The sequence below is a fragment of the Onychomys torridus genome, chromosome 21, assembly GCF_903995425.1.
Source record: "Onychomys torridus chromosome 21, mOncTor1.1, whole genome shotgun sequence".
Taxonomy (NCBI): domain Eukaryota; kingdom Metazoa; phylum Chordata; class Mammalia; order Rodentia; family Cricetidae; genus Onychomys; species Onychomys torridus.
Window position 1 is genome coordinate 16926680 of NC_050463.1, and position 24133 is coordinate 16950812.

General features: G+C 44.0%; 1 protein-coding gene across 2 annotated transcripts in view; it reads right to left on the reverse strand.

Moving 5' to 3' along the window:
• Positions 1 to 674: 674 nt before the first annotated feature.
• Socs5 (suppressor of cytokine signaling 5) overlaps positions 675 to 24133 on the reverse strand; it is a 33768-nt gene continuing 10309 nt past the window's right edge. For both annotated transcript variants that reach the window (XM_036170707.1, XM_036170706.1), the window contains exon 2: positions 675 to 4634. In XM_036170707.1, coding sequence (XP_036026600.1) covers positions 3012 to 4622 — 1611 coding nt within the window. In that variant the 5' untranslated portion in view covers positions 4623 to 4634 and the 3' untranslated portion in view covers positions 675 to 3011. The remainder of the gene's footprint in view (positions 4635 to 24133) is intronic.

A 24133-nucleotide genomic window follows, 5' to 3' on the forward strand; every position in this document is an offset into this window, starting at 1 on the left:
GACTCAATATTTTATCTAAGATTATAAATATAATTTGACTTATAGCAGTATTTAAAGCAACTACTTCTTGAAAAAAGTTTTGTTTTGTTTTGTTTTACTGCTTTAAGCCAGAAAATAAAATATTCATAAATTCTCTCTCTGTAAAGCCATTATATTATAGGTAAGACAACAGAGTCAGGGTCAAACTTTAGGGCAGATAACAGAATCTGAATGGTACCACCCTCCTCAGTACCTACAGAATAAATATCTTAAATGGGATGGCAGTATTGTTTAAAATACCATCACCCGTCAGTGAATAAACATTGTATGTATGATGCATATTATAGTGTATATAAGTATGTAAAATGCATATATGAACAAAACGAGGAAGAGAGAGAGGAGGGGGTGGGAGGGAGAGAAAAGTGAATGAAAGAATGAGGCCATGAACCAAAGCATCCCCCTCAAGGTAATTATGTCCACCCCCTTGATGTAAAAATGAGCTGCAACTTCTGAAGCATTTCTTGGTCTGGAACAAAATGCGCCACCCCCAAACCATAGAACACAAATTTAGTCAAAAGACTATGATGGGATTCAGAAAAACACACAGGGAAAAAAGACTTCAGTGCACTTCCATGCTGGTGATTTTTCTTTTTTTAAATGTAAGCTGCTAATATTTTAACAAAAAAAAAAAAAAATGAGCCCCAAAGTTGCATATTTATATTGTACACGAAACATAAGTGCCTTTTAGCACAGTGTACACATGCTCACAAAACTCAAGTTACACACTTAAAACAATCTGCATAATAACACAGGAAAGTTCTGAAATACATAAAAGCATTAATATTTTCTATAAAACTATAGTGAGAACATCAATTTGCTACAAGCATATAAAAACATCAAGTGCTTTCTGGGAGTTTCGAGTTCTCTTCACAGCATCACTTGCTCACCAACGTCCTCCTCCAGTACTCAGTATGGACTTTTGCCTTAAGAGGTTGGTTTACTTTCCAGGTACATTAGAAGCTCAAGAGAACAGACCCAACAATTACACAACAGAATTATGTCATAACAACTGAATTGCACATTATGCTTTGAAAGTAGGTTTGGATGAAGTTCTCAACCACTTTGGTATATGTTCCTCAGGAACTTCTACAAATAACAGAAAACCTAAGTTCCTTCAATCCCCGTTTTGCATTAAAATGGACAAGTCTTTGGTTAAAGGTCCACATTTTGGGCATTTATCATCAATTAAAATGGTCCCCAAACTGCTAAGTGCTGCTGTGTCCCGGTTCACAGACTTCATATAACCTGTTTCTGCTGCAGCTGGATGCTCTGATGTTCATCTGCTAGGTTACCACCTGTGTGAGTCTTTTGTTACCAACAGAGAAATCACCAGGGTTTCTTCACTTCGGAGTTTTCTGTCGTAAACTGTACACCAATTTGCAGTTAACTACAGACATTTCCACAGAAGGTGGTTACGATTAGAGAGCTAGAGAGCATTCAATTTAGATTTAGCTTATCCTGGCAGGTCAGTATTAGGCTGTAGGTGAATCTGCATTAACTACAGTAAGTTGCCAGATAATGCTTATTTTAAAACCCCAAACCATTCCACGTACAAGAGAAACTGTGGCAAATGTATAAAACAGCAGATATACAAGGCGAACACCAAACATACTTTATTAGCACGAAAAAGCAGCCAGAACAAGGCACAGCAAGCAGAAGCAGACGTTAGCAGTCAAAGGGTTAGTGTTGCATACAAATACAGCGTTTCTTTTCAGTAGCCCTGGCAATAGCCAGAGGGTTGTAAAATGACCTCTGCAGCAGCTGGCGTGGACCCAGGAGCGCTCACCAGCGGGCACAGAGCACAGTGACAGACAACGAGAATGGACTTGGCTACTGTAGTGCAAATGTCTAGGACAGAGCCGAGAACTCGGTCCGACGCCGAGGAGGCAACCCTAGACTGTGACGGTACTTCCCGAAGCGGTCACTCAAGCTGGATTACGTACTATTCTAAGTGACACAAAGGTGCCAAAGAACGTTATTTACAGACATCATGGTTGTGCAGTACCTTTAAATCTGCAATGTAGGTTTTCTGTGAAGAATGAACTAAAATGCTATAAAACTGTACTTAAGTAATTCGGCTATGAACTTACAACAAAGAGATAAATACTGCTGTCCAAATGATTAATTATAGTTTAACATAACTCAACATCAGCAACCAGTGTAGTCACTATTATCTGATGTGTCTGGGCATCTTCTAGTCTCATTTCCCTCCGGGTTCACAAACTCAAGGGCACAGGAAAAGATCCAATTCTGATGAAGCAATGTGTGGACTGCACAGGTCAACTTGGGGGATCCCACTCGGAACTCCAAGTGCATGCCTGTCTGCAGTCACGGCGCTCATCCCAGATGAGTACTGAGGGCTTTGAAACACGGCTCTACTACTAACTCCAAGTGTGAAGTTTTAAGAACTATCTCAGAGACCTCGGTTTACTTCAGAGTCTCCTTCTCTGAGGAGAAAGGAGACTGACCATAAACCACATCGACAATGCACAATGCCCTGTGGCCAGAAATGTTGCGTTTTTTTTTTTTTTTTCCTCTAAAAGGAAGGCAGTCTTTTCTTATTGGTTTTGGACTTTCAAAGCTTGATTTATAGTTAACTACAAACATCACTACTTTTGGAAGGTTATAGAAAAATTCTTAGAAAAAATAATTTCAGACATCAGTCACACTGCTGAAATACCCATCCAATATTAATAATTTGTTCTTCAGTAAGAAATAGAATTCTTCATAGCAAATGCCCAGAGCTGCCTCACTTGGGCATCACAGCCAGTTCAAACCACACTGCTCACTGGCTGTGTTGCCCAGCCCTGGACACCTGCAAACCCTCTGTTGTTTCTGGGCACCTCTGTCTGTGCAACAGAAGGTCCCTCTGGAGAGGCTAACAACTACACTCAGCCGACCCTGTGCTTCCTGTGGGTGTCCTGACTTGATGCACATGAGTAGACCCTGGGAATGCTCCTGGGGAACAGGGGTTACTTTGCCTTGACTGGTTCTCGCTCTAACCAGCGAACCCTAACTTTCTGCTTATAATGATACTCTTTTAAAAAATCCTGTAGCACTGATGGCAGAGGGAGCCCACCAATCCCGTCATAGGTAGTGCACCTGCAGATCACCGCACGGCAGATATACTGCAGGCTGAAAGGAAAAGTCCTATTCAGTGATATCGTAAGCAATGGTTCAAAAAACATGCAGGAGCTGGGGTCTTTGTAGTGCTCCAGAAGCCCCGTGACAGTGGAGGAGTGAAATACACAAGGGTCGTGGGCGTCGAAGCTGAAGTTGTGGTTCCACTGCTCGATTCGGGCGTGCAAGGATCGGTTGTAGCGGCGGAAGCTCACGGAGAAGAGGTAGTCCTCCTGCGCAGAGTCCCTGAGCAAAAACGTTCCTTCAGGTTTCCCTTCCAGAAGGGCTTCTGCTTCGTATCGGTCCATCACACCCCAGTAACAGGGATTCCCTGTGATCTGAAGCAAATCCGGCACAAGGCAGTGTATGTAATCGATCTGCGTATGAACTTTCCAAGCTCCCTGTCTGCTAACGTGGGAGTGGCTGTCCCCAGACACCTGGCGCTGCTTCTGCCTCCGTGACTGCAGACACAGGGTGGTGGAGTCCTCTTCCGAGTCACACGTCGTCTGTGGAACTGCAGCACCGTCTCCACTTATGTCCGTCATCCCTGGGGCTAACTTTGGTCCTAGTTTACACAAGGGATTAACCTGTGCGGTGGCTTCAAAGGTGTGTATTTGTGCATTGGGAGGGGGGTCCACCCCTTCCTCGATACTGAGCCGTCTTCTCTCTCGGAGCCTATCTTCCTCATCTTCTGTAGACACCAGTGAGGGATCAAATGTATCAAAAAACGTTGAATGTGGGCTCACAGGGGCTGTATGCTGCTTAATCAAATGCCATTTCTGTGCTAAGTCTGAGCCAGCAGGAAAAGGGCATTTCTCCAGCATTAATTCAGAAAGATGAATTTTTCTTTTATTGGAAAAGAGGGGCTTTGACTGCTTGCTGTAAGTTCTCATGGGGAAACACAAACCCACAGTGTCCTGGAGCCTCTGCCTCAGAGAGCGGCTCCCGACCGCCCTGCTGGAAACACTGTCCATATCATGCACGGAGCTGACTCCATAGCGCCGCTCTCGCCTCTGAAGACCACTTCGAGTTCTACCAAACTTTTTCTCAGTATCCAATGAACTCTGGGTCTTTGTGGAACAGGAATGTTTCTTCTTCCCTCCCCACGGGGCATGTCGAGAGTAGGAGTCTCTTCGAGCAAGCCTTGTTCCCAGAGTGGCGCACGAGTCACTGTCCTTCTCGATGCTTATTTCAACCACCTGAGGGATCTCAGCGGCGCAGTTTTGGTTTCGCCTTGTAAAGGTCTTTGAAGGGCTTAGTCCCAGCTGTAAGGCAACATTTTCTCTTAAGGGACTGCTCTGCTGCTGGGGAGTGGACTCTCCCAGACTGATGCTTTTCTCTTGGACAGACAGACACCTGCTGGAGCTCATGTCCACATTCTCACTGCGGCCTCCTCCTTCATGGTTGAACAGAGCCTGGCACCTGTGTTTCAAGTTGTTCCACATTTTCCCCACTTTATCCATTGATTAGAAGAGCTAAAGAGACAAACGGAAAACAGAAAAACAAGTTAATCTGAGGCCTGTGCAGCTGGAAAATGCAGAAACTCAGTCAACAACTGGCCTTACACGTGCCCAAAGAGGCTCGACAGACTCTCTGGGCAGCAGAATCCACACTTTCCATTTCCTTTCAGAGAGAAGTCAAGTTAATTGGAAGGAAGTAAGCTATCTCAAACTACGCCTGCTTTTTTCCCAGGCAACAGCTGAATTTCATTATGACTGAATTACATCTCCTCACTTCAAGTAACTAGACACCTCAGGTATTTAAAGGGAAAATAGGTACTTTATTTCAAAAGTTGTAATAACCAGATTTGGGTTATTAACTAGGTTTATTAAGGTGCTTGCTGCCAACCTTGCTGGTATGGGTTCAGTCCTCTGGCCCTACACGGTGGAAAGGACAGAGTCCTGCAAGTTGTTTTTTGGCATCCGCACACACATATGAACACACATCCAATGTAATCTAAAAGTTACTTTTTTAAAAATTAAGTTTTAATAATCAAGATCACATTTGTGTAAACCCTTAAAATTAGTTCAAAATATTTAAACAGTAATTTCCCCAGTACCAGTAGTATTACTTGTTAACCCTTGATTTCTACAAGTCACAGGCTTATCTCTTGGTAAAGCCCCATCTTGTGTCCCCACTCCACAACGTGTCCATTTTATCCAGGCTTCTAAAGAAGCAGTTTGAGCAGGAAGGAGAAGGTGAAGGAGGAGAAAAGGATCCTGCTTAGAGGCAAGGGCATCTTTAACACCCAGTGTTGGTGATGGACGAGGAAAATCAACAGGAATGGAAAAGGCTGTGGCATGGTAGCCCCTAGCAAGACAGAGGTGTGAGCCAGACATCTGCCAGCTCTTCCCACCCACCCCCAAATAAAAACCACTTTAAAAAGACAGTTTATGGTACTCCCCTAAAAACAGCCAAGACCCCAACAGACACAGCCCTCACTGCAGTGAGAGCTGTTAGCGGAAACGGAAAACCCACTTAAACCACCTGTCACATCTGAGAACTTCCACCACACGCGTGTGTTCTGTCACATAACAAACAGCACTTTCAGCCTTCCCACACTCATCAACCTTTTGAGCACTATGCTTCACAATCATCATGAATACTGGAGACCAGCTTTAAGTAGGTTTTGTGATTGTGCCGAGACAGCGTGTGAATTCTTCTGATCATCAACATCTGTTTATCTAGTGCACACGATGGGTGTGCACAGTTGCAAGCACGCCATGTCGGGTAGGTGGAGGTGAGGGAACTCTGGGGAGGTGGTTCCCTCCTGGCATGGGTTCTGACAACCCTTGTGCAGCAAGCACCTTGATCGGCAGCTGAGCCACCTCACCAGCGTGTGTTTCCTGGAGTTAAGGGACCGATAGAGAATGTTCATTTCTTACAGTTCCTTAGGCATCTCCCTGGTCACTTCTTATAGACCAGGCTTCTGGATCAATGATGTTCTTGACCCAACGGCAACACTAGCATAGGAATGTGCATCTACCTGAAAGGTGCTTCCTGAGGACTTCATGGTAAAGGACATGGTGAGCCTGCAGGACGCGCACAGGGAAGCCAGTGTCTACCGGGTGGCGTTCACAACCCTCAACACTCCCACCACTGTGCTTCAGCTGTCTTCTCGCCATTCATCCTCTGTTAAATAAGACTTCAGTTCTTTTCTCCCAAGTCCTGTTCCACAGACTAACTCCTGCCGCCTTCCTGGTGACGCTACAGTCTCTGCAGGTGTGCTTTTCCAACATCTCAGCCCTACCCTAGTTCCTTCCTTCCTTCTTTAAGAATTTAAAAAGCTCTGCCCAACGCATTGTTTCAAGTTCAAATTCAGTTAGAAGGCTCTTTGGTTTCAGATTCATTATGTAGCCTAGGCTAGCTCTGAACCTGTGGCAATCCTGCCAAAACCTTCTGAGCACTAGGGTTATGGGAGTGGGCCACCTTGCCCTGCTCTAAAAGCTTTTAAAGTAAGAAACATCACCATTAGCCACATTCTTCTAGTCTTACCCATTCCCAGAGATTCAAGAAAATCACTCAGTTCTTAATTAGCTGTTCTTAATTCTGTAGGTATTTTTCTGTTTCTAGATAACATGTTTGTAGTATTACTAATTGGTCTTTTAGTACTGGAGATTAGCTGATGCCTATAGGTTGAAAATGGTGGGTTTTGATCTTCAGATCATGGTTATCAATGTACATTTTCCCTTAACCTTCCTTTCACAAGAGCTAAAGCCCATTTCCTCCATGGCCCCTCCCCTTGCTATTTGTAGGGACCTCAGAGGGAGATAAGCAAGTGGTCCTAATGGCTTTGGTAAGCCATCTCATCAGGGACTGACTTGCCTCATACAGTCTCACAGCCTTTGTTAAGAGAGATGGTAGTTCCATTACTCAGTTTTTCTGTCTCCAAGCAGTCAGTCACACCGGTCCCATTTGCTCCCAATGTTCCACAGCCTCACAAGCCAGGCGGACAGGCTCTTTCTCTGCTTGTTTAGAAGTCTTCCCTGGCTCCAGCAGCTCAGGTGCTGAGTATTTCCTGACCACCTTCTTGCACGCTGGATCACAGATTGTCCCTTCTTCTACTGAAGGCCGGATCCGAAGGCTCCTCTAGCACTTTGACCACCTCTCATCCTCCCGTTCACCTGCAATGCTTGTCAAAGCAGAGGCTAACATGGAGGATGCTGCAGCACCTCCTTGTTGCAACCGCTCCTTTGCACAAACAAGGTCCTGCTTGGCTGCCATTTTGTTTGGCCTCTGATGCATTTCTAACTAAAGAGAGGCAGGCAACCTTTGCTGTTGCTTAATGACAATCTTGACCTTCATGCTATAATCTCAAAGATTGTGAGCTCTCCTCTAAACTTTTAGCTGTTTTCAGGGCAACTCCATATTCACATGGTGGCGCCCGCTCACCAAGTAGGCATGCCACCCCATACCACACAGATGAAGACTGCCAGCCTGGGATTCCCCCCACAAACAGTCCTAATCCTGGTGGCTCCGCCTTAGTTGCTACCCAGAGCAAGAACCATGCAACTGCTGCCACAGCACAAAGCACACTAGACATATCACACAGAAAAGGAGGGCTCTATCAGAATTTCCTCCCCAGCGGCTCCGCTCAGGCTGCTCAGTCTCAGTTGCACACCCTGTCACACAGCCAGGGCTATGTGCCCACTCCTCTCTAACTCATCTTTTGTCCTGCCTGGGAGGGCGCCAATCAGGCTGTGTGACAAAATTTTTCTTGAGGAGACCCAACACACATCTACTCACCCCAGATCCCACGACAGACCAAAGTCCAACTTGGTGAACCATGCCTGGGGTCATCACAGGAACAGACATGACTCACAGACAGCTGCATCACCAAAGCCCACCCCAGCACAGACAGCTAGCAAACCTGAGAACCTGGAGCACACTGCACAGCCTGCAGACAGCTTGACATGGAGAGTTGCTGCTAAACCTCGTTCAGGCAGCTCAGCTGGTTTCTGCTTCTTCTAGGTAGTTAGTCAGGCCTGGCAGTCTTCTTTGCAGCCTGGCTCCACTAAGAAGAAGAGGACCTTCAGCTTTCATTGCTTACTATTGCTTACTCTGGCAGAGTAGGGCCTAGGGGAATTTGGTCAGTTTCAGGGACTTCCTGAAGCTCTTGAGTTGTTTTCCTTCCTGCTTGATGGGATGTTACAATGTCAGAGGAAACTTACACAACAAGAAGGCAGCTTCCAGCACCAAAGCCCCAGAGATTCCACAGACAGAACATGACAAGTCAGTTCTCTTAATATGGAGACTCTCCAGATTGCACTGTGAGAAAACTCTATTCCACAGACTGTCTTTGGGAAAGACAGTGGGGCCTACTTTGTTTAAATTTAAAAATTCTGATAGTGATTGATAGTTGAGGCAAAAATTAAGAATGCATTTCAAATATCTTAATGTTACATTTGAGTTTCTGTTGCTAAATTTTTGGAAATGTACTTAATTTAGAGCAGAAATCTTTTGAGATATACATTACAACTCTTTTACTTTGTGGTTTTATACAGTTACATAGGGTCAAAAGAAAGTACTAAATGTCAAGTGTAGCTACTTCTAGAATGAAAAGTGCCTGTCTATTACAATCTTTCTTAGCTATTCAAAACAGTTCTCCATATAGTTATTACTTTCCTCAAGGAGTAATAATTTGAAATTGGTTTCATAATGCATTTGTAAGTTAAATGGCATTTGTTGAAAACTATTTAATAGAATAATAAATAAGAATTAAGGAAAATCAGGTCGAATTCCATTACTACAAAGATTTACATTAAAAAAAGCTAACTAGTACAAAGGCTCTCTTTACACCAAGTCGTACCCATTACCCACTTTCTACAAAACAGACGGACTGAGGTAGTTTCCAGGAGTGCACTGCAGTAGGACCACCCCAGGTGTTTTGAGAAACAGATTCAGTAAGCTGTGAGATGCTGCATGGCACCATGGGAAGAAAGACTCAGCAGGAACGGACTCAGGTCAGCAAATCCCCTCACCCATGAAGCACTTCCACAAAAGGATGGAAAGGAAGGAGGTCTCATGGACGGATTAAAATATAGGAGATGGAATTTTTTCTGCTATTCTTCAGGCATTTCAGTGTTTGGAAAATGATACTACACTATTAATACTACCCTTAGGGCTAACCCACAAGTCTAGGGATGCATGGCGGTCATATTTATAAACATCTTAGAAGAATCTGAGCACTACATAAAAAACATGTACTTTTAATTACCTAAACACTATTTGTGACTTTGTTATCTGGGTTATTCATTAGTTGGCTATTTATCATTAATGCTAACATTAGGATGAAACACATGCAAGAGATCTATATACAAGTTGTTTTATGAGTTTAAATGATCATATAATCCAACCTCCCAAGTCACACTACTTACAATGTATACAATGTAGCAATAAAGGGATGTATGTGGACTCAAAAAAAAAAAAAAAAAAAACAAACAAACAAACAAAAAAAACCCTGTGAGTTATAATGGGTTCCAAACCTGCTGATGCCACTTATATTAAGTGACAGGATTTATTTAATTAATGCTGATCAACATAATGGAATGTGGGAAAATTGGAAGCCTAAGTGGAATGATTTTGGAATACTCAATGAAAATAGTTGAATGAATTGAAAAATCATATAGCAAAGACCTGTAAAGAACCTAAATTTAGAACGTATCAAGAGAGTTAAAAAAAAAACTTAACCTGGCTTCTGGTATGTTTGGATAGAGTTCTGTAAGATGGAAGGTAGGGACCTGCAAAGAGATATTCTCATCTCAATGTAGGACCAGCTCCCTTAACCAAAAGCTGACAACCCTGCAATTACATTTGCTAAAAACAGAGCTAGATTTTAATGTGTGAATCATCTGATTAAACTCCACAGACTGTGTCAGGTAAGAGCCATTCCTCAGCAAACATCAGGTCTCCGTGATGGCAACATTAAATAATACAAAGTCTTAACCATCATAGCAAGACAGCCTGTCTTAGCAGTCAGTGACGAGGAGCTCTCTGGGGAGGTGAGACTCAGAATTTTGTCCTGAAGAATGAAAAGGAATGAACTGGGACAGAGAGAATACATACATGTTTTGACAGAGCAAAGGAGAGAGCATGAACAACGGGTCTAGCCAGCACAGCCTAGGAGGTGAGGTAAGGGGTGCTGAGAGGAAGGGAGAGAAGCAGGTTTTGGAACCCCTGCTACAAGAGCACAAGGCTGGGCTGGTGCCACACTGAAGACGAACCTAAGTACAGCCCAACTAATAGCTCACAGGGGTGGCACACCTTTGATCCTGGCACTTGGGGGGCAGAGGCAGGCGGATCTCTGAGTTCGAGGCCAGCCTGGTCCTCAGAGCAAGTTCCAGGGCAGCTAGGACTACACAGAGAAACCCTGTCTCAAATAACAACAAAAACCAAAACCCAAACAAAGAGCTCAGTTAACAACAGAGAAGGAGATGAGATGTTCAGAAGTCAAATCCATAAGGACTGAGGATGCAGAACGAGGAAGTGGAAGTTGGCAAGACAACTTGGGCAGGTTTCCAGCTTGGGCAAATGGGTGATAAAGATGCTTTTTCTGAGAAAGGACATGTAAGGCAGAAAAGTGTCAGCAAGTCAGGGTTTGGAGAAAGAGAATCAATTTAACTTTTGAAATGCTGTGATTAAGATTATCATATGAACATGTACGCGAACTCATTAGTCCACACATATATCCATATAACAGAATACTATATTATAGGAGGGAAATGATTTCTATCAATATACAAAAATCTCCAAAACAGACTAAGAACAGATTATCACACACAATATAAATAAATTTATCTTTGAAATGGTTTCCAAAATGTATTGTTTAAACATACATATATAACAAAAAGATAAAAATCAAGAAAATGTTAGTGAAGTCAGGATAGCAGCTGCCTACTGGAAGGGAATATACAGAATGAAGAGAGCCACTCTGGAGGCTTCTAAAGCACTGGGTAAATTTCCCTTTCTTAGTCTGGGTAATGGGCTCATTGTTTTTTGCTTAATAACTATTCTTTGGATGGCCCTTAAAACTTATAATTTCTCCTTATATATTTTATGTAATAATTTTAAAATTACATAGGCCATTTTTTTTTTCAACACAATAAAACAACCAGATATCAAATAAGAAACTAGACCAGTCTGGGCTAAATAGCAAGACCTTGTCTCAAAACAAACTATTTGGAAAATAGTACATTGCTGTTTTGGTATCCTTTTCTATATGACCAGTGAAGCAACACCAAATGCTCTTTTTAACTTGGTCATTAGTCCTCCCACGGCTATTCCAAACACAGGAATGTGGGGCTGGAATAAGGCAGAGACACAGGATGGGGGGGAAGTGCTTACTGTCTGACGTGGAGACTCCAGTTTAGGCCCCCAGGACCCCCCCCCAACACACACACACACACACACACACACACACACACACACACACACACACACGCTAGTGCAGTGCTGCAGGTCTATAGCCTCAGTGAAGGAGGGACCACAGAGATCTCTATCAATCATTCAAGCTCCTACATTTTTCCTAGGAAAGAGTGTTGAGACTTCAATGTTCCTTAGCAGTTGGAGCTACATACAGCTCATCTACAATATAAACTACGGAGGCTAATCTGTACAGTCCTGGACAAGGCCCAGCAACAAAATACTCCTTAGAGTTTCCAAATTCCTTTTTAGTCTATAAACCCACTGCTATAGTTTAAACTGTACTCTATGATACTGTACATTTAGAAACTATACAATCCGAATTCCATTCTCTATGGAAAAGTATCGGTCACTGAAATGTTTCTTATCTGCTAGCGTCCCTGGCAGATTCTAAGCTCTAACACAAGTAACACATGCTGTAGGTTCAGCCGGACCCAGTGTCCTCTTCAAGCATTCATTAGCTGTGTGAGATGTCTCAACCTTGCCATCTGAAAATAGGGACAATTCCACCTCTCTCATGAGGACAACATGATCTAAAGCAAGTGCAGCCTGGGGCTCTCTCGTGGCAGCTCCTGGGGCACAACCAACCCCGAGGAGATGGCTGTCAGTAACAGAAGCAGAAGGCAAGGCTGCTGCACATCCGGGAGATTACTGGCAAGGTACTCCCGCCTGTTTCCATCTGCAGGAGGAAGCAAGGCCTGTCCCTGAGCACTAGACCCACGTGTGATGAGTAGAACCAGCGGCCCTGCTCTGTAAGGCCATCCGCCCCGGGGCAGAAGACACCAAGACCACCTCACATCTCTCTTCACACCAAAGGCAGTGAAGCAAGAAGCTGGCTGAACAAAGCAAGTGACTTTGTTCAGTTTCTTTCACCAGAGAACTCAGTGGGTACCTTACTCCAGCAAAGTGTCCAATCCGGGCAACTTCCTGATAACTTACAAAGATGACCAAGCTCTGATTGTCTCCTTCCTTCCGAATGCCAGCGACCCAAAGTGTCCAAAGAAACACCGCAAAACACATCTAAGAACTCCAGTGCTTCTAAGAACACTCTCCTTTTTGTCTAAAATTGCTTAGCATACGTTTACCACTCATGTACATACTTAAGGATAACACTCTTCTAGCCCTATTTAGTTCCAAAGAGAAAGAACTAGCTTCAAATAATTTGACAGCTTGCAATAAATCAAGAAAGAAACCACTCGGGTAGTTTCTTGTCTTACTTATTTACGGGTGACCTAGTTGCTCTCCCACCTAAGAAAAATGAAAATATAAATACCTTCAACTTAGTCTGTTCTTCAGAGAGCTGACTGAGAAAGGGTAAAAGCTGACTGGGAAGGGTAAAAGCAAGTCAGATGTTTTCGATTCACTTAATAAATGCACAGAAACATACTAGCTAAACTGAAAGATATAAATCCCAAGTCAAGTATCTTACTTTACTTTATCCATTACCATGCAGTAATTTTACTCTGAAACAGGACCATCAAAAACCTTCAGTCTGTTAACAGACCTGAAATAAAATCTGACCCATCAAATGCCGAGAAGCAACTAAAAATCACTTTTTTTTTTCAAGACTATGTAGACCTTGCTATGGTGATGAGGCTGGTCTCGAAATCAGAGGTCCACCAGCCTCTCCTCCAAGTGCTGGGGCTAAAACCATGCACCACCATTCCAACTTTGAATCTGTTTTGATGACTCACGTTTTCTTCTAGCTCTCTATGAAAATGTGTGTGCTCACACTTGTTCCTAAGCATCTCTGGCAAGTTCTCGTCTTGTCTCTGCAAGTGTTTCCTGCTTTAGTCGTGGTCTGTAGTTTCTGGACCTAGGTTCAGAAAGACTCTTTGTGACATGTGCCAGAATTCTCATGTATTTTGTAAATACGTAGAAGCATAATCAAGAAAATAGAAATGACCTATTATTCCATGCCGACCAAACAGATGTTTGGGGTAAAGCAGAGAGAAGCAGCTATTGTGTTCGTGAGTTTCCTCCAAACCCACTACAGGGTACTTCTCTACTAGTGTATTTACAAAGTTGGACTACCTTGACAGAGCTAGTTCAGGAGACTAGCTCATCAGATGAGAGCTATTCCTGAGCAGGCAGGGGGACACGAGAACTAGGGAGGCTTGTAGCAATCACACACAAGCAGGCAGAACATTTATGCACTTAATATGAATGTAAAGAACAGAGTTGGAATGCATCCAGTTCCTCCTTTTCAAAAATTTCTACTACTAGCAGAAAGCCTAAATGGAAGGCCTTAGTTTAAATTTCTCTTCCTCTCTCCCATTGTTTCTTGAATTTCTGAAAAATTTTTGTATTTAGATATTAGAACTTTTGACCAATTACAGTAGATATCCAAATACTGATCTATCAACTATCTACCAACTATCAACTATCTGGAAGTGTATGGTAATAAAACATCCAGGGACAAGTTTTCTCAAAACCTGAGTAGTATCAAATTGTTGTGGAGGAACAGTGAGAAGTCAAAAGATCAGAACAACAAAATCTGCCACTTAAAAAAGTGGTAACAAGCTGAGCATGGCAGTATACCCCTGCACTTCCAGACTCAAGAGGCCAAGGCATCAGATCAACTGCTTCATGGCAAGATTTTGCTTTAAAAAAATAAAATTAGAAATGTAAAAGTTATAGTTGTAAACATCGGAGATGGAAGACATCTCAAAGTGATGGGAAAACCCACTGAAGCAAAATGCATTAGAGAGAAACCAAAGAAAATCATGAGCAGAGGCTTGGCAAAGCTGGGGTGTTGGCCAACACCTTTAATTCCAGCACTTCCAGGGCTGAGAACCAACTTAGGAGGAATTTAAAGTTTGAGACAAGACTGGATAAACAATGAAACTTCACCAAACAAACAAACAAACAAACAAACCAAAACAAAAAAACCCACCCAAAACAAAAACCCTCAGTGACTGGATTAGTTCTTTTCTCCTGTTGCTGTGATAAACTGTATAACCAAGGCAACTTGCAGAACAAAGAGTTTATTTAGGCTGACAGTTCCAGGGGGTAAGAATTCACCATGGCAGACAGTCATGGCGGCAGGTAAGAATCCACCATGGCAGACAGTCATGGCGGCAAGCAGCAGCAGGAGAGTTGGGAGCTAGAATCTTGAACTGCCAAAGAACAAACTCCAAAGGGCTAGAAAAACTCTTATCGCCTGCCTCGAGTGACATAGTCCCTCCAAAAGGCCACCTTCCCCTAACCTCCGGAACAGTGCCATCCGTTGGGGACCAGGTATCCAAATGCTTGGGACTACTGGGGACAGCTCACACAAACCACCAGTGACATCAAACTTTTAAGACTTCGGCACAACAAAATGCATACCCTGAGGAAAAATCACAAATCAGATGTATACTTGATAAATTAGGATTTCATTAAATTATATAGGAATTCATTAAAGATGTCAATTGAAATGTGATGCAAGATCTTTACCTACCAATCTGGCAAATTCTTGTTTCTTTGCCTTTTTAAATTAATTTTCGTGTGTTTTGTGTGTGTGTGTGTGTGTGTGTGTGTGTGTGTAGAGTGGTGGTAGTGGTGAGCATGTGCAGGCCAGAGGACAACTTATGGGAGTCAGTTCTCTGCTTCCATCATGTGCATCCTGAGGCTTGAGCTCAGACTGTTAGACCTGGCAACAAGTGCCCTTATCCACTGAGCAACCTTGATGGTTTTTAATAGAACTATTTAATATGAATATAGGAATTTTGCCTTTTCTCATGAGAATTTAAATCCACATAGCATTTTGTATTATATATTAGAACTTCAGAACTATACAGAACTTTTTCACCTACAGCTTCACAAACCTAACTTTATTCTAAGAAACTAATCAGATAAGGATTTAAGATTTACACACTGGGGTTGGGGATTTAGCTCAGTGGTAGAGCACTTGCTAGGCAAACGCAATGCCCTGGGTTCAATCCTCTGCTCAAAAAAAAAAAGATTTCCACACCCAGTGCATGAGCAGAGCATTGCAAGACTGTGGTGATATATTGTGTACCCTAATAAATGTGCCTGGGGATCAGAGGACAGAGCCAGCCACTACATTAGACATAGAGGTCAGACAGTGGTGACACACACCCTTAATGCCAGCACTTGAGATCTCAGGCCTTTGCTTGGGAAGCACACACTTCTTCAATCCCAGGAAATAATATGGCAGGGCAGAGAAAGGTTGGACTGGAATGCCTGTTTCAGAATCATTGATTATCCTGGAAATGTTCGTGATATTAAAAGAAAATTAAAAATAGTGCATCTGAGTTGATTTCAGTACCAAAAGCACCTATACACAAACATTTAAAAATCACTCCTGTGTTATGTGAGCACATGTATGATGTGTGCGTGTGCAGGTGCACGTGGTGGTCATAGGGTAACTTCTGGCAACTGCTTCTCTTTTTCCCCAAACGTGGATTCCTGGCTTGTGTCACAAGCACTTTTACTGGTAAACCACTTCGCTGGTCTAGACCCACAGGTCAACAAAACAAACCGTACTGAAAGCGGCTGGAGGGACCGTCCACTCAGCAGGGGAGAGCAGGGCCCAGGTTCATTCCCAGCACCCACATGGCAGCTCACTGTGTCTGTAACTCCAGTTCCAGGGGATCCACTGCCTTCTGACCTTCAGGCACCAGGAATACATGTGGCATACATACAAATATGCACACAAAACATTTATGTACATGAAATAAAAATAAATTTAAAATATTTTTAAACTTATAGACAAGGAATACCACTGTGAAGATCTCTGCATTGTTATTCATTTTTTTTCTTTCAAAAATTCCTAAATATTTGATTCAATGTGTATTAATTTTCAAGTTGGAAAAAAATGTATTTAAAACAGAAGTAGATCTTGGTAAATACCAACCTCACTTCATATTATAAACCCACAGTTATACGTAAAATGAAAAATAACTGAGAGAAGCATTAAAAAAATTCAAAGAAAAGGTGGGACAAGTGAGTTAAGGAGAGAGACAAGGGTAAGAGGCACAGGACAGTTCACGGAAAAGTAATGAAGATTCCAGTCCCCTCGGCATTACCTCAAGTCTCAAACAGCCCCGGCCGGGGCTTAGTGTTGAGTTACAGTGAACTGGCAAAGAGGAAATATGCTTCGAAAGAGTGCCCCTAACAAAGTGCAGTCCCTTGTATCCAGACGTGCTGCTCCTTAGAGAAGGAACAACTGAAAAAGATGTGACGCCGCATAACACTGACCACCAGGACGCCCGGTGCTAAGACGACCAGTCCAAGACACTGTCCAAGAAAACAAGCAGAAGGCTCGAGTTCTCCTGGACACTTCATCTACATCTGTGTCTCTAAGATGCTATTCTGTTCTCAACATGGCTTTTGTCCCATTCTACACATCACTAGCTGTGTGAAGAAATCAGAACTCCACTCCTTTACTTACATGTAGGAAAGAAAACCTTAGTTTTCTGGGTATGATGAATTTCATTTAATAAAATTCACCTAGTTCCTTAAGTTAACAGGAACACCCTCCTCGGCCATGTGTGTACCTATTTGTGTATGTGTGTGTACGTGGAGACCAGACACTGGCCCCAGGTGTCTTCCTGTCTTCCCTTTTTAAAGGTCTCTCACTGAACCTGGAGCTCAACGGCTCAGACTGGCAGCCAGCAAGCCCTGGGGATCCCCCTGCCTCGGCTTCCCAGTACCCGGGTCACAGGTGCAATTCCTACACCACTGTTGTCGTTGTCATTGTTTTAAATATGGGTGACAGGCGCTCAGACTCAGGTCCTCACACCTGTACCACAAATCATTTACTCCATTTACTGACTGAGCAATCTACCCAGTCCCCCAAAGGAAAATTTTAGGAGCTTTTACGTGTATGTCTCCCTGGCCCCCAGCGAAACCATATGCTCTTACATTTACAGTGTAAGCATGCTCCCTCCCTGAGTAAGCTGCATGGGTATGGGGAATGCACTTCTAGGTCACACTTATAATTATTCTTCAGTCCACCGGCAACATCCAAGTCTGTGCCATCATGGCTGCTCTTCAATGCACATCATGTTCACAGTAGCTAAATGAACAATTCCCCAAAGTGGGATGCCACTGCCTCGTTTTTTTTACTGAATTTGTAAAAAAAAAAAAAAAAAAAAAAAAAAAGCCTTAGGAGAATTTTATTTTTCCCCCACTCAACACCGTTTATATGACCTCACTCAACAGATACTTCCCTCCAATAGCTGTCTCTCAAGCATAGCTTTCTCCTCTACTTCCCTAGATCTCTCTGCCACTGAGTGGCTGCTGGTCTCCCCGCCCCTCAGGACGCAGACCCACTCCTCTGAGAACAGTCAACAGATGCAGCCCCTTGAGCCCAATATTCACTGACTGCCATCTCCGATGCTCATTTCACAAAACCTAACTTCTTATTCGGGAGCTCCTCCCCAACTCTGCCCTCCACCACTCCATTTTATTTTCACACCCACATCATGTTCTGCTGTCTCTGTTGATTTTTTCCATTTAATACAATTCATTCTTGTCTTTTCTGAGAATTTCAGGGACATCAAAATCATCTCCACAAAAAAAATTCCAAAGAGGAAAGACACTCTTACATTCTTTTTAATAACCTCAAACACCTCGGTGAGGTGTGGAAATTTATACCCAAGTTTTAAATGGAAAACACAAAAAGGAGTTCAGTGTCAAGGGCTTCAGCTCTGGCCGTGGCTTAGGCTACTGACTCTATCTGTGGGTTGGCTACTGAGCTGTAACAACGCAATTCTGTCAAACTGACAGACGGGAAAGCCTCTACCGCCTGCATCTGAGCTGAAGAGTCAAGTGCTGGAAAGCTGGCCCAGACTGGTTAGTAAGGGAAGCTGCTCTTCTGCACTACGCACCTACTAGAAAGAGGCCCTGAGCCAGAATTTTCTAGGCATGAGGCAAACCACTGACAGTCAAATTTCCAGTAATTACTGTCAATAACCTTCCATCTGAAAGCAAACGAAGGGAGTTAATTTAAATTTCTTACCTGCCGGAAAAATTATTCTCTTTAACGCCAGAGGAATTTCTATAAAAGCAAAATCGTTAGCTACAGCTGCCGTTTTCTTCTCAGTGTCTACTCACGGTAAACACTACTTCCAGTGAGCAGGAATACCAGACTGTACCGTCACGACCTAACCCACCAAGCCCTTCAGATGGAGCCGTCTTCCTGTGAAATGCCCTGCTGGACTCCCCCACCACAGCCTGTATTCCCCTTTCAGATGGCCCTGGGTAGCTGTCATCACCATTTCAACTGTTCCTTCCTTTACACTTCAGAAACTGTTACTGGGAGACACAGGAGAAACTGCTAGCCAAGGAAGTTCTTAATGCACATGATGGTTTTATCCCTACTGCCCTTACCTTCCCTGTACTTTAAATGTTTCCTTTTGAAAAAGTATCTTAAGGAGATGGTTTATGGTTGGAGGTAACAAAAATTCTTGACAAATACTAACAGCGAATTCTCAGAGAAACCCACTTTTGAAAAGTAGTGTCACAGGTTTTCACTCTAGGAGATGTTCACCAAAATCAAGCACTATTAGCACTCTATCACAGACAGTTGCCAGCGATATCTGTAATAACAGATTAAGCGAGAACAGCTTTAAGCCTCAGGCAGGCTGAACCTTCTAAGTGGAAGAAAACAATCTCCTTTTAAAAATGAACAATTTCATGTATGTAAACTGTGTCTTGATCATACCCATCTCCCAACTCCCCACCTCCACTTGCCCTGGACAGCTGACACATCCTTCAGAAAACAAATCCTCTTAACAATTCCTGACTAGCAGCCAATGCAAAGCAGGACACTCATCACGTTAACTACTTTATTTAGCTCTCACAACAATCTTAGGAGATAAGAGGCCTAAAGATGCAGGCCTATAGTCCTAGCTACTTGGGAAGCTGAGGCAGAAGGACCACAAGTTCAAGGCCACCTGGGCAATAGAATGAGTTCAAGGCCAGCACAGGCAGTTAATCGAGAGCCTGTCTCAAAGTAAAACAGGCTGGGAATAGCTGTGGTAAAGCATTTCCCCCTAGCCTAAGGAGACAAGTTTAATCCCAGGACCATAAAACCAAATGAAAATCTACACAGCAGCTGGATATTACCAGTGTTTTGATGAGAAAACTGAGAGTCAAGATACTGAACAACATGCCTACAATACAGCCCTTCACAAAGTCTACCAATAAATGCAGGAAAATGAGCCACTGTCTCCAACCTTGAGGACAAGAACAGGCTGTGATGGCTGGCAGACCCAGATGATAATACAAGTGTAGGCTACTAGACCATCATGCTTTGACATTGTCTAACCTTAATAAAGATGTAAAAATAAGCTGTTTGCTATATTAGTCTTCTCTAAGTTTGATTAAACCAAAAATCTATTTCCCCAGGCACAGTGAGTTTCTGGATCTGCAACTGCTAAAGAAACTACATTCTAGAGCATTCACAGTAAAGTCGTTCTGAATGAGCAGATAAATGGTGCCACCCTAGAGTCATCAACTACATTCTTGTATCTCTCAATATTAACATTCTCTCCATCTAAGATGTTCTGTGCATAGCAACTATATGAATCTGAGTCACTAAAGGGACTTTCTGAAGAATTTCCAGGTCCATATGCCTAAGACGCTGGGGGCAGTCTCAGTATCACCTACTTTGGACTAAAAAGTAACTACAGCTCAGTGAGAAGGACTTGCCTCGCCCAGTGTGGAGGGCCCTGGGCACAATCTCCAGCACCACAAACAAAACAGAGAAACCAAAAGGAAAAATTAGGGAGGCCCACGCAGGATGAATCCAAGTCCAAGGTCAGCCTGGGCTTTGATAATTACCAAATGAGATGACCTACACTCCATTCCCAGGTACTGCAGTTAAAGGGACTGGCTAGACCTCCTGTATGACAAGCATAGGTCAGGTCCTACAGATGGCCCCAGTTATGACAGCTCAAGTTAGGATTTTCTGGCTCTACAAAGTCAAAAGCAAGTTTCTCATTCAGCAGAATCTATACTTGCAAGTCTTGTCTTTTCTCGGGTTTGGCTACCCACGGGGATATTCTTCCCATGTCAAGTGAAGACAACAGATCTGGCCAGCTAATTATGAGTTCCAGAAGTGTCTTCCTGCTAGAAACAATAACAAAAGAACACTTTTGAGACTAGGAAACAGGTGATAGAAACAATCCGAGAGGAGGAAAAGGAGTCAGCTTCTTAGGAAAATGCTTAGGACCGCATCAGCTGACTGCCTGGAATCTCAATGCAGGAGGGAAGCCACGGCCAGTCTGCCTGACCTGCGGCGCCCAGACTCAAGGGTTGGTGGTACCCGGGCAGAGAACAAGAGACAACTGTGAGAAGAGTGGAGAGACAGGGATTTGAAAGTAGAAATACTACAAACTTCTTGAAAATACTTCCACAGAAAAGTACACAGTACTGCTCAGGAACTCAAAGAACCAAATAAACAGAGATATACGGCACTGCTGCAGAGGACCCAGAAAACTCTAACATGAAAGAAAATACTAATAAAATGAAAGACGCCATCAGGAACAAGCAAGCCACAGACAGAGAAAAAGCTAAAATTTAGTAAATAGACAATGGGCTGTTTTGAGCAAAGGAAAGGATGTTCACAACAGAGTGCCACAAAGGAGAAGTTCACAGCACAATGAGCTAACACCCCCATCACCAGACCATGTGGGGAGGGGACAGTGCACAAACTCAGACTGTGAATGAGAGGGTGTGCCAGTCAGTTTTATGTCCCTGTAACAACATACCCAGGAAAACACCTTAAGGCAGTGGTTCTCAACTTGTGGATCTCAACCCTTTAAGATCACTGGAAAACACAGATACATTACGATTCATAATGTTAGCAAAATTACAGTTGGGAAGTAGCAACAAAACAGTTTTATAAGCCAGGCAGTGGTGGCGCACGCCTTCAATCCCAGCACTTGGGAGGCAGAGGCAGGTGGATCTCTGTGAGTTCGAGGCCAGCCTGGGCTACCAAGTGAGCTCCAGGAAAAGGCGCAAAGCTACACAGGGAAACCCTGTCTCGAAAAACAAAAACAAACAAAACAGTTTTATGGTTGGGGGTCACCACAATGAGGAACTGTATGAAAAGTTCGCAGTGTTGGGAAGGTTGACAAGCACTGCCTTAAGGAGATACATTTATTTTACATCACAGTCTTATCCCACCATGGCCAGGAGGACGTCGCTAATGTCATCAGAAGCCACCTGGCAGGGAGAAATGCCTGCACTAGGTAGTGCCCCCACATTCAGGGTGGGGCAACCTTAAACAGTTCTCCTGGGAGATGAGTCCGGGGTCTCTCTTGATCCAATCGTCCTAACAGGAAGCTAGCCATCACAGACTGTAAAGTGGGAAATCCACCTTGGGAACTATTTCCAGCAATTCCACTTCTAGGTATTCCCTGAGAGAGGAGAACTCGGCCCATCCATTGTTCATTGCTGCTTGCTGGCAACGACCCTGTCCACAACAGATCACATGTAATCCGAGTCTGCAGCCGAAAAGAAACACAAAACAATGACCCTCACCATAGCACAGGAAAACCTCGAAACATCACCCTGGTCAACGTACAAGAGACTGTGCTCTGCACTACTTCTACGCAGTCCTACGGCCGACAGAAGTAGTCTTTTCCTTTTTTGATTTACCTGCGGTGCACGCATGAGCACCTGTGCATGGGTGTCACGTGTGAAGTCAGGTATTGACCAGGCATTACCCTCTATTGCACTTCACCTTTTTTTGAGTCGGGGTCTGTAGCTGGACCTGAAGCTTGCCCTTCCATCTAGACTGGCTGGGACCCACTGTGGGGTTACAGACACATGCAGTCACACCTGGCTTTCATATAGTCCTCATACTGGTTCATCAAGATCTTTATACTGAGCTACCCTGCACAGCTTTCAGAATCATCTTATAGTGGGATAAAAAATCAGAACAATGACTGCAGGTATGGAAAAAGAGAACACAAGACTGAAGGAGCACAGGGATCCGTTTGGACTGATGGAAATTGTGAATTATAAGATCTATAAATTGTCAAAAGTACAGAACTGGAGGTTATGCCAGGGTGGGAGGTGGAGACAAGGGATCGAAGCCAGGCCGAACATGAAACAGGTAAAAAGTAAAAGGAAAGTATACTTAGCATGCTTGCATCTTACTGCACGTATATTATTCTCTGGTTCTTTTTTTTTTTTTTTTTTTGCCAGAGCTGAGGACCAAACCCAGGGCTTTGCGCTTGCTAGGCAAGCGCTCTACCACTGACTTAAATCCCCAACCCCTGGTTCTTATTTTTTTAAAGGAAAACAACGACCCAAAGCTGTGACTCTCACTGCCTGTCCACCCTGTAGAACGGTCCTTTGCAAACTCTGCACGGAAGGCCATGTGTACCAGTCACTCAACTTACCAAACCACAATTCTGAAACCGTGACACTCTCAAGGCCAGGACCTTTTAGGAATCACTGGTGCAGAGGTCCACAGTAACAACATGACGAGGATCCTGGGGATTTAGCTTGTACATGGGTAACTGGTGCTGTCTAGACTGTAAGCAGGCATCACTAAGAGAATAAACACAACTGCTCTAGTGCCCAATTGCTCTGTTTACGTTATCATCTCTGTTCAGTTTCTACTAAAGTGCTCCTGGGAGCCCCAACTGCAGTTTAGTTTCAGTCCCTGACCTAGTCTAGTTTCTCACCCTCGCCAATTGAAACTGCTTTAGTTTGGATTAGAATGCAGGAAAACCCACAGAAACCACTAGCCGGGCTCATGGGAACCAACTACCAGGGCGCCTGCATGGGACCAGCCTAGGCTCTGCATACATGGGACAGCTGTGTAGCGTGGTCCACACGTGGGACTCCCGTACTTTGGCTCTTGGGAACCTAGTCCTCCTGCTGGAGTGCCTTTCCCAGCCTGAATCCAGGGGGAGGTGCTTGGTTTTACAGCAGCTTGATAGCCCCGCTTTGCGGAAGCCCATGGGGGCCTGCCCCTTTCGCAGTGACTATGCAGGAGGGGAGGGCTGGGGGGAGGGTGGGAAAGAGGAGGGGGAGGGAGGGGGAGGCTGCAGTCTTGGGATGTGTTAAAAAAATGTCCCCCAAAGGCCCAGTGTTAAAGGCCTGATCTCCAGGCGGCATTCTTAGGAGGTGGCGGCTCTGGGGAAGGTCCTTAGGTCACCACTCTGCCACCCACCTCCACCACGGTGTGCCCCATCACTACAAGCTCGAGGCAATGGGCCCATCAGTCACGGACTGGACTTTCCAAGTAATTTAGGTGCTGTGTCACAGTGACAGGAGACCGTCCGTCCGCAGTCCCCACCTCCTCCCCCTTCACTTTCCTCCTTGGTGCTTTCTCGCCCCGTGTCCCCTCCTCCTTCCCAGTGTCTTTCCTTCGGCTCCAGTCTTGTCTACTTCCTCCCAAGCCAAACCCAGTTCCTCTTTTCCACTAAACCCAATCACCACCAGACCCTTTGCACATTCCTCTCAGGGCCGAAGACCTTGCTCCTCACAGATGTGCGTACTTCACTGAACTGGGCATCTCCACCTCACTGCTCTCCTAGTTGGAGAGCCGTCCACTGAGGGAGAGCTGCAAACTTCCAGC